The sequence below is a fragment of the Ptychodera flava genome, chromosome 16, assembly GCF_041260155.1.
Source record: "Ptychodera flava strain L36383 chromosome 16, AS_Pfla_20210202, whole genome shotgun sequence".
NCBI lineage: Eukaryota > Metazoa > Hemichordata > Enteropneusta > Ptychoderidae > Ptychodera > Ptychodera flava.
This window is the reverse complement of record NC_091943.1, coordinates 748,227-759,480: the sequence shown is the minus strand read 5'-3', so window position 1 is coordinate 759,480 and position 11,254 is coordinate 748,227. Positions and strand designations below refer to the sequence as shown.

The following is an 11,254-nucleotide window of genomic DNA, read 5'->3' as shown; positions in this document are numbered from 1 at the left end:
CTTGTCATAATAAGGTCTTTCAATCCACAGTTTGTTTGCATCAAAAACTGTTCTAAGTATACCAGGATATTCTGATGGTATTTCATCAATGATGGTGACATTCCCTCAGTGTCAATGGAATATAAATATATATTCCGTTACACGCAAAGGTATGAGCAAGATTAAATGTTAAGGACTTCAACTGTACCTTTATTGTGTTCATTTAATTTAGAAGTAATACCAACTGACAGCATGCTACAGGGGAATTTGACAACTTTTCCTCAAGTCATGTCAAATTTCCCCATCCACATGCTACAAAAAATATGTCAAATACCCAAGGGTAGGGGAAAATAGAGGCTACATTGTAGATAATTTAGGTCTTGATATCAGTCAAAATTAAAAAGTACGGTACTATTTTGTAGTATTGTCAAAATCCCCTGATTTGTAATCAGTTTCCTCCAGTAACTCTGACTGACTCTCATACCTTCCTCAGTACTGTTGTATTTCAGAACTAAACAGAGCAATCCTTATTATTATTACAAACAAAAACTTACATTTAAGTTTATGGTCAACTGTAGTGATGACCAACATATGTATATTAAAATTAACTTACTTTCATCCTGCTTATCTTTGAGGGCTCTTCTGTTTTGTTGTCTAGACAATCGCCGCGGTGATGTCCCATCTGTATTCTGACCTTGTTCTTGCAAATGTCTTCGCTGCAACTTTTTCATCTGGATCACAGACAGACAATAATTTGACAATGAAATGGCATCCTCAGTATGACTGTGATTGCTCTAATACTTGTTTGTCATGGTCACTGGTAGCCCTCTATGTATTATTATGAGTAATGTTTTACACATGAGTATTAAAAGAATTGAAGTCGTCTTTCTGATTCAATCAAATATTACATTTGATAGAAAGTTGAGTTACAGAGAGATTATACATTCTTTACTGCAGAAATGACTGAATACTTATATTGAACAAACCTGTACGTTGGTCAACACTTTTTAATGGTTTTTGTACAGATTTACAAATACTGATAAGAATATTATAGCAGCTGGCTTACCTTAGCCCTTTGATTCTGGAACCAGACTTGCACTACCCTAACACTAAGACCAGTATCTGCTGCTAGGGATTCACGCACCTATAATTGTGTAAAAAGATAGTGTCAAAGTGCTGAATTTTGTCATATTTACAGAAGAAAAAGAAATACTGAGGAAATTCTAGCAGAAAAGCTGTCTCATGATGGTGTAACAATACTGTTTTGCAAACTCTGACAAAGTAAGGACCATAAAAGTTGCATTTTCCCTGATGTTAGACCAACTGTCACAATTTTTCTTGATTTCTAATGTTCTTTACACATCACTTCTTCCTTTCTCATTTTTTTCTTTCTGAAAATTGTTTATCTACAGAAGATTTGGACCTCTTCAGTTGCCTCTTTCTTCCATGTTTTGTTCAGTGATTTGAATCAACTCTATTAAAGTGAAAGCTATACAGCATAAAGTCACTGCTGTACTAAGGTAATGGACATTTGTAACTCCATAGTATTACATATTGTTAGTCTTGACCATAAGACACCAACTTGCAGTGAGCTAGATCCTTGTTGTTCTTGGTTTGACCAAAGACAATGGAAACACACAAGCTTGGAATGAGAAATCACTGCTGCGTGCAGCACTAAAGGATAATTGAGTCAACTTCCTAGCATAACCAACATTTTCCACAATGTCTTCTTGACTGCAAGTCAAACAGTTAAAATATTTTACCTTGCGACACGGTTTCTGTGAAACTTCAAAAGACTGCTTGAAAGCCCTTCTCTGAGCCGTTGTTAAGATAGTCCTCGGTCGCTTTGGTCCTTTTCTGCCATCACTACTCCCGCTATTACTTGTACTCGTGTTGTTTTGCGTGATACTACTTGAATCACTGTCTTCATCAAGGTTTGTGCTTGGGGGGTTGTCAAGGAAACCGTCGTCTATAATGTCACTGTCATCACAAATGTCTTCTGAATGATGGCCTACATACAGGGAGATAATCACTGTAGTTGAAAAAACTATATTTGAAGATTTTTTGTGTGCATGGCGACTGGCATGAATGGGAAAGGCTGCATAAATAAGCATGTTCACTTCAATCCCCATACCTTGTGCATTAATCATAAATACCACACTGAAATTTACTTTCATTGGAGATTCCAGCAGTTTTCAGGTTTCTCATGCATGGAGTTAACCATTGCAACTAGGAAGAGTACAATAGTTGAAACAGTCAGCATAGCTCACTGTCATACTTTTCCTTGTATGTGAGGGCGCCCTCTATGTCAGAATATTTGCCAGTGAACAGTTCTACGCATGCTATAAAACTTACAATCTGGCATGTAAGTGAACTCTATTACGACTTTGTGATAAAAGCAAGGTCTCCAACTTTGTAAGGGAGACAATGCATAAAAAGAGTTAGAAGAAAATGATTTTCAGAAAAATCATGACTGTAAAAAACGAAGCAAAAAACAGAAAAAGACACAAAAAAATACTGTAAGTCTAGAATTAAATATTAAAGAGAACAGGTCATTGGATATCTTACCTGATGGACTTGCTTGCACAGATCCGTATTCTTTTTCATAATCTACTTTGCAAAACAACTGATTATCTCTCACTACGAACTCATCTCCCTTCTGTAACCGTTGGTTACAAATAACACAGAGAAAACAGCGGAGATGATAGACATTGGACAGCGCCCTCATCACCAGTTCATTTGATGGAATGGACTGTAGACAACCATTGCACTTTGTACTGAATAATCTGGAAGAAGAAAAAAATAACAAAACATTTTGTTAATAGTGTATTCACAAAATTCTTATTTTTTGTTTAAAGTGTGTCTGTGAGACATGGTCTTTTCACCTGCTTCAAAGCTCAGATCATATAGCATGTTACTGAAAATCACATCAAAATAGACTCATGAGGGCACCCTTGCAACCAAGGAGAGTCAGAAAAACAAAACATGTACCACTGTGTGTGCATCAACATTTCACAGGTACTTAAATTAACTGTATTGTTTTGACTGTAGCTGTCAGGAAGCATAAACTTTGCTAGTTTGTAGCACCATACTTTGATATAAAGTTACAATTTCAGCTCGCCTTGGGTAGATCATTATGAACTACTCAATCGCTTACAAGCCTTCCATGTCACCTAGAACAGCGCTGTGATGCACTGATATACATGTTGATTCAAAACAAACTCTAAGCATTGGTAGGCTAATTTGTAGCAAATAGCTCCAATACCAGATAAGAAATACGCCAGATCTGGTGGACTGCATATTGGGCCAGGCACCTGTACCCCAACACTTGACCTCCGACCTCTCAGCTGTCTAGATCATCCAGTGTTTCACCCATCCTTGGAGCGCATATCCCAAACACCATGGACACTACAGTGCTTTACGCATCACTGATTTTCGAGCTAGATAAATAAAAACCCGATCCCCCATCCCACTGGGAAAGCAGAATCTCAGCTATGTCTTCCATCACCCCCTGTAAAGATTTGAGTTTTGGCTTACATCTCCTGGAAATGCTACAAATTGCTGACACTAAAGCTGGTATGGCTGACAATCCAACGCTTGGAGAAGCGAGATGGTTTTTGTAACTTGATGACATTGCGGACCGGTTTTTCCCTTCAAAGAAAACACTTCACAGCGATTAAAGTTCCGAAGCAACTCATACTTGAAAGTATTCATTTGCTACTTTTTTTCCTGTAATTCAAACTATACTTGAGATATATACCATTGAAACGCACAGAGGAGCTTCGTAAATGTTGAATGAAACTTGAACGGAGTGAAATTCATGATGTATCATAGAAGTATACCCTGTCTTATATATAACATTTGGAAATTCCATATACATCAGACAAAATAACGAGTAAAACCTGAGACAAACTGCACCAACCTTGCCTAGTTAAAATACATGACTACTCGAATTTAAAGCTCAATTGACGTATTTCAAACAATCTTTATTCTGTCTGTAATTATAAGTTTCTTGTTCTTCTTATAGTAGTAGTAGTAGTAGTAGTAGTAGTAGTAGTAGTAGTAGTAGTTATTTTTATTTAAGTGTCCTATGTGGGACTTATGTTTCATACAAGAGTATCCGTACAAGGACACATTGAGTAATGTTGCCACATGATTTTCTAACCCATTGGGTTTGTAAGACTCTAAAGTATAACAGAGTTTGTATACATGAAAAAAGCAAATAAATAAATAAATAAATAAACAGACAAACAAATAAATAAATTCATGTCAAAATGTCTTGTATTCAGCTAGCTGACATAGCCTATATTACTGTCGATAGCTGAATTTCAGTATTATTAATCTTTCAACAGTAGCATTGTGAGCTGTACACAAGGGAGTTTTGTTGGCAAGGCTGTCATAATCTGTTTTTCAACAGACTTCAGGGAGAAGAGTAATTCTATAACCAAAATAATGAATATTACCAAAAACTTATAACTTTTGAACCTTTAAGAATTCCTTACAATTCACACACAACATGGCATTTTAATACCCATGACATTTGTACCGTAGTCTTGCTGTACTGTGGAGGGGGTTTACAATTTACGATGAGGCATGAGAAGATACAATATGCTAAAATATATACATATTTCATTGCTGAGTATTATGGCCCATAAAGGTAAAATTGACACAAAAGTCAAAGTTTCATGCAAATACATACTTATCTGACCAATGCTGCAAAACCTATCAGATTGAGCTTGTTTAAGTCATGACAGGGACAGTCTGGAGGTGATCTCATCCCTTTGAGCCCTAAAATCCTATATACAGGTACACCAATGATTACTCATCTATAGATTTAGAAAATATGAATGAAACAAAACTTCAAGTCCTCACATCCTAATACACTACCACACGGATCGTACGTGGCACCAAGGATTTCTTACTCCAGGGTTTTGGTCAGTGTTGTCGGGGCAGTAAACGAACACACTAGAGGAGAGAAAATTCTAATTATGCCGATGGTGTTCACTGATCACCCCAGACAGGAAAAATACAATTAGCAATTTACTTTTCTGCTAATCAATTAATTTGTAGCTGATTACTAATCTAATAATCAGGCTCCAGCGCAACAGGCAATTGATATTATCAGTTTTATTGCCCAAATTATGCAAAGAATTAAGTGAAAATATATTAAAAATTTGGACTGGTTTTGGGCTGGTCTATTATCCCACAGGGTAATCAGAATAAAGCAGTGTCATTGTCTGTACTATGGCTAATTTAAGTCAATGACACGACAACACAGGACATAAAGAGGTAATTAATCTGGTTATAAAGTCTTTTGGATAGAATCTCTGGGTTATTTTATTTTGGAGTAAGATGAAAGAAAGCGGTCTGATTGTGGTGAAGCTTATTTCCTTAATTCTGTCACTAATTTTGATTTCGCTGCTGTAAATGACTGGTGATTTATTAAATCAAACCGGTTTGATAAAAAATACCCCTGCATTCAACACACATCTATAGAGGAGGTAGAAACTGAGATGACAGCTCTGAAATGGACAACTTGAGAGTCTGTACTGATGTAAAAATATGTCACACTGTAAAGTCGATGTGTAATTTGCTTCAATAAAACTGAACTGTGTTCATTATGAACAGTACCATCAGGAAAATATGTCTCCCTTGGATTGAAATATTTCTCCTTCTGGAAACTGTCTGAACACTATTAGACACTGTCACAGCCCACTAGTTTGCTACACAGCCTCTAATCTGTTATCCACTGATGTGCCCTCAACGGGCTGGCTAAGCTGGACCCCAGCCATGCAAAGGTGTGGCGTTCAACCTGATAACACCCAGCTCACTGAGCTGGGTGTTATCAGCTCAAAATCACTGGAGGAGATGTAGTCCGTGGGCTAGAGGGGGTCTACGTGTACCCCCCCCACAGGATAACAAACCTGTATTTTTCAGAACCCTTGGGATCCCTAGAATACGAAATGGAATTTTAACAGAAAAAATATAGGGACGCAATAGCTGTTATGGTCATGTTTTGAAGGGTACCGCAAAATCACGATTTTCCAAGCCAAATGCATTTTCGTCAAATCTGTCTTCTTGTAAGTCATGTGGTGAGCTCATTTTTTAACATAACCTCTCTTGTTTGGTATCATTAGAAAGGGAATTTATTCCTCTTTAAGATGACATATTGCATTATGCAATATCTGCTACAGTTTTTGTCAAATATAACCAAAACTTACCCCTTACCCCAAAATTTAACATAACAAATTACAGAAAATCTCAAATTCTACCAATTTTTTAGCTAGGCATAATAAAAAATGCAATGCTTTGTCTGAAATCTGTTTTATTTGATACAGGGACATGTCAGAAATATGAAATAGACTTTTAACAGAAAAAATATTGGGAATCAACATCTGTAACAGTCATATTTTGAAGGGTACCGCAAAATCATAGTGTAGCAGATTTGCATGCTTTTTGTTAAATTTGTCTTCTTATAAGTTATCTGCTGAGCTTGCTGTTGAATATAACCTGGCTTGTTAGGTATCATTAGAAAGATAATTTACTAATCTTTAGAATGACATATTGTAACATGCAATATCTTCTATAGTTTTCATGATATGTAACCCAAACTTACCCCATACCCCAAAGTTTACATTGAAAATTTCAGTCATAGCTAAAACTAAATTCTACCATTTTTTTAGCTTGACACAAAAAATCTGGCCGTTTTTGCTATTAAATCTATTTTATTTGGTACAGGGACATGTCAGAATTATGAAATAGACTTTTAACAGAAACAATATTGGGAATCAACATCTGTAACAGTCATATTTTGAAGGGTACCGCAAAATCATAGTGTAGCAGATTTGCATGCATTTTTGTCAAATCTGTCTTCTTATAAGTTATCTGCTGAGCTTGTTGTTGAATATAACCTGGCTTGTTAGGTATCATTAGAAAGATAATTCACTAATCTTTAGAATGACATATTGTAACATGCAATATCTTCTATAGTTTTCATGATATGTAACCCAAACTTACCCCATACCCCAAAGTTTACATTGAAAATTTCAGTCATAGCTAAAACTAAATTCTACCATTTTTTTTAGCTTGACACAAAAAAATTGGCCGTTTTTGCTATTAAATCTATTTTATTTGGTACAGGACATGTCAGAATTATGAAATAGACTTTTAACGAAAAAATATTGGGAATCTACATCTGTAACAGTCATATTTTGAAGGGTACCGCAAAATCATAGTGTAGCAGATTTGTATGCATTTTTGTTAAATTTGTCTTCTTATAAGTTATCTGCTGAGCTTGTTGTTGAATATAACCTGGCTTGTTAGGTATCATTAGAAAGATAATTCACTAATCTTTAGAATGACATATTGTAACATGCAATATCTTCTATATTTTTCATGATATATAACCAAAAGTTACCCCATACCCCAAAGTTTACATTGAAAATTTCAGTCATAGCTAAAACTAAATTCTACCATTTTTTTACCTAGACATATAAAATCTGGCCGTTTTTGCTATTAAATCTGTTTTATTTGGTACAGAGACATGTCAGAATTATGAAATAGACTTTTAACAGAAAAAATGTTGGGACTCTACAGCTGTAACAGTCATATTTTGAAGGGTACCGCAAAATCACAGTATTGCCAACTCGCTTGCTTTTTTGTAATATCTGTCTTCTTAAAAGTCATCTGCTGAGCTATATTTTTGACATAACCTGGCTTGTTAGGTATCAATAGAAAGGTAATTTACTAGTCTTTAAATGACATATTGTAATATGCAATGTCTTGTTTAGGTTTCATGAAATAGGACCAAAGCTTACCCCATACACAAGGTTTACACAGCAAATTACTGCAAATCTGAAACTCTACCATTTTTTACAATTTATTAACTTTATATACCAAAGGCAATGCTTGTATGCAATCTATGAAATATGTGTTTTGTTAAAAAGTATGTTACAAATATGAAATTAACTTTTAACAGGAACATAATATGATTTTGTAGCCTTTTGGATCATATTTGGAAGGGTACCCAGGTATCAGGGCAAATTTGCCGAAACACATACATTTGCAATATATGGGTTCCCCCTCCAAAAATGATCCAAATGGCTACTAAATTGTATCATCTTAAAAGTTAAAAGTTAATTTTATACTTGTGACATACTTTTGTAACAAATAAATCAGATTTTAAACAAGAATTGCCTTAATATTATGTGCAGCAAAAAATGGTAGAATTAAGATACGCTGTAATTTGCGATTTTGAACTTTTTGGGTATGGGGTAAAGTTTGACCATATTCCAGGAAAACTATGTATGACATTGTATATTACAATATGTCATCTTAAAGAAGAATAAATTTCCCTACTAATGATACCTCACAAGCCAGGTTGTGTCATAAAATAAGTTCAGCAGATGACTTACAAGAAGAATAATTTAACAAAAAAGGTGCCAATTTGCGGTACTGCGATTTTGCATTTCCCTTCACAATATGGCTGTTACAACTATACAGTCCAAATATTTTTCTGTTAAAAGTCTATTTCACATTTCTGACATGACCCAGTACCATATACAACAGATTTAATACCAAAACAGAGCTATTTTTATCATGTCTAGCTAAAATTCACGGAATTTGATCACGTTATCTATGACAGTACTTTCAATATAAACCTTGGGGTATGGGGTAAGTTTTGGTCATATTCCATGAAAACTATACAAGATATTGCCTGTTACAATATGTCATTGTAAAGACTATGTAATTACCTTTTCAATGATACTGAACAAAACCGGTTATAATCAATAACAAGCTCATTAGACGACTTATAAGGTGACATATTTAACAAATACGCATGCGAATCAGGAATACTGAGATTTTGCTGTACCCTTCAAAATACAGCTGTTACAGCTATAGAATCCCAATATTTTTTCTGTTAAAAGTTCATTTCATATTTCTGATATGGCCAAGTACACAATAAAACAGATTTCATACAAAAAAATTGCCTAATTTTTTATGTCTGCGTTAAAAATTGCTTGAATTTGACATTAGCTATGACAGTAGTTTTCGATGTAAATGTTGGGGTATGGGGTAAGTTTGGTCATATTTCATAAAAATCTGTACAAGATATTGCATGTTCCAATATGCCTTTTTAAACGCTAGTAAATAATCTTACTAATGATACCTAACAACTTACATTATATTCTATAAGAAGCTCAGCAGATGACTTAAAAGACGATAGATTCAACAAAAAGGCACGCAAGTCAGGAATACTGAGATTTTGCTGTACCCTTCAAAATCTGACCGTTACAACTACAGAATTCCAATCTTTTTTCTGTTAAAAGTCTATTTTATATTTTTCACATGACCCATAACCGAATGAAATAGATTTCATACAAATAAATGCCGGAATTTATATGTCTAGGTAAAGAAAATGGTAGAATTTGATTTTAGCAATGATTGCAATTTTCAATGTAAATTTTGGGGTATGGGGTAAGTTTTGGTCATATTTCATGAAAACTATAGAAGATATTGCATGTTACAATATGTCATTCTAAAGATTAGTGAATTATCTTTCTAATGATACCTAACAAACCAGGTTATATTCAACAACAAGCTCAGCAGATAACTTATAAGAAGACAAATTTAACAAAAATGCATACAAATCTGCTACACTATAAATTTGCGGTACCCTTCAAAATATGACTGTTACAGATGTAGATTCCCAATATTTTTTCTGTTAAAAGTCTATTTCATATTTTGACATGTCCCTGTACCAAATAAAAGAGATTTAATAGCAAAAACAGCCAGGTTTTTTGTGTCAAGCTAGAAAAATGGTAGAATTTGGTTTTAGCTATCACTGAAATTTTCAATGTAAACTTTGGGGTATGGGGTAAGTTTGGGTTACATATCATGAAAACTATAGGAGATATTGCATGTTACAATATGTCATTCTAAAGATTAGTGAATTATCTTTCTAATGATACCTAACAAACCAGGTTATATTCAACAACAAGCTCAGCAGATAACTTATAAGAAGACAAATTTAACAAAAATGCATACAAATCTGCTACACTATGATTTTGCGGTACCCTTCAAAATATGACTGTTACAGATGTAGATTCCCAATATTTTTTCTGTTAAAAGTCTATTTCATATTTCTGACATGTCCCTGTACCAAATAAAAGAGATTTAATAGCAAAAACAGCCAGATTTTTTGTGTCAAGCTAGAAAAATGGTAGAATTTGGTTTTAGCTATGACTGAAATTTTCAATGTAAACTTTGGGGTATGGGGTAAGTTTGGGTTACATATCATGAAAACTATAGAAGATATTGCATGTTACAATATGTCATTCTAAAGATTAGTGAATTATCTTTCTAATGATACCTAACAAATCAGGTTATATTCAACAACAAGCTCAGCAGATAACTTATAAGAAGACAAATTTAACAAAAATGCATACAAATCTGCTACACTATGATTTTGCGGTACCCTTCAAAATATGACTGTTACAGATGTAGATTCCCAATATTTTTTCTGTTAAAAGTCTATTTACTATTTCTGACATGTCCCTGTACCAAATAAAACAGATTTAATAGAAAAACGGCCAGGTTCTTTGTGTCAAGCTAAAAAAATGGTAGAATTTAGTTTTAGCTATGACTGAAATTTTCAATGTAAACTTTGGGGTATTGGGTAAGTTTGGGTTACATATCATGAAAACTATAGGAGATATTGCATGTTACAATATGTCATTCTAAAGATTAGTGAATTATCTTTCTAATGATACCTAACAAATCAGGTTATATTCAACAACAAGCTCAGCAGATAACTTATAAGAAGACAAATTTAACAAAAATGCATACAAATCTGCTACACTATGATTTTGCGGTACCCTTCAAAATATGACTGTTACAGATGTAGATTCCCAATATTTTTTCTGTTAAAAGTCTATTTACTATTTCTGACATGTCCCTGTACCAAATAAAACAGATTTAATAGAAAAACGGCCAGGTTTTTTGTGTCAAGCTAAAAAAATGGTAGAATTTAGTTTTAGCTATGACTGAAATTTTCAATGTAAACTTTGGGGTATGGGGTAAGTTTGGGTTACATATCATGAAAACTATAGAAGATATTGCATGTTACAATATGTCATTCTAAAGATTAGTAAATTATCTTTCTAATGATACCTAACAAGCCAGGTTATATTCAACAACAAGCTCAGCAGATAACTTATAAGAAGACAAATTTAACAAAAATGCATGCAAATCTGCAACACTATTATTTTGCGGT

At 34.1% G+C, this 11,254-nt stretch overlaps 1 protein-coding gene across 1 annotated transcript in view; it reads right to left on the bottom strand.

Moving 5' to 3' along the window:
* LOC139152449 (LIM homeobox transcription factor 1-beta-like) overlaps positions 1 to 11,254 on the bottom strand; it is an 87,326-nt gene that overhangs the window by 3,903 nt on the left and 72,169 nt on the right. Inside the window, exons 4-7 of the mRNA XM_070725563.1 lie at positions 2,548 to 2,765; positions 1,743 to 1,990; positions 1,046 to 1,123; positions 593 to 710 (exon numbers count right to left, since the gene is read on the bottom strand). Coding sequence (XP_070581664.1) covers positions 593 to 710; positions 1,046 to 1,123; positions 1,743 to 1,990; positions 2,548 to 2,765 — 662 coding nt within the window. The remainder of the gene's footprint in view (positions 1 to 592; positions 711 to 1,045; positions 1,124 to 1,742; positions 1,991 to 2,547; positions 2,766 to 11,254) is intronic.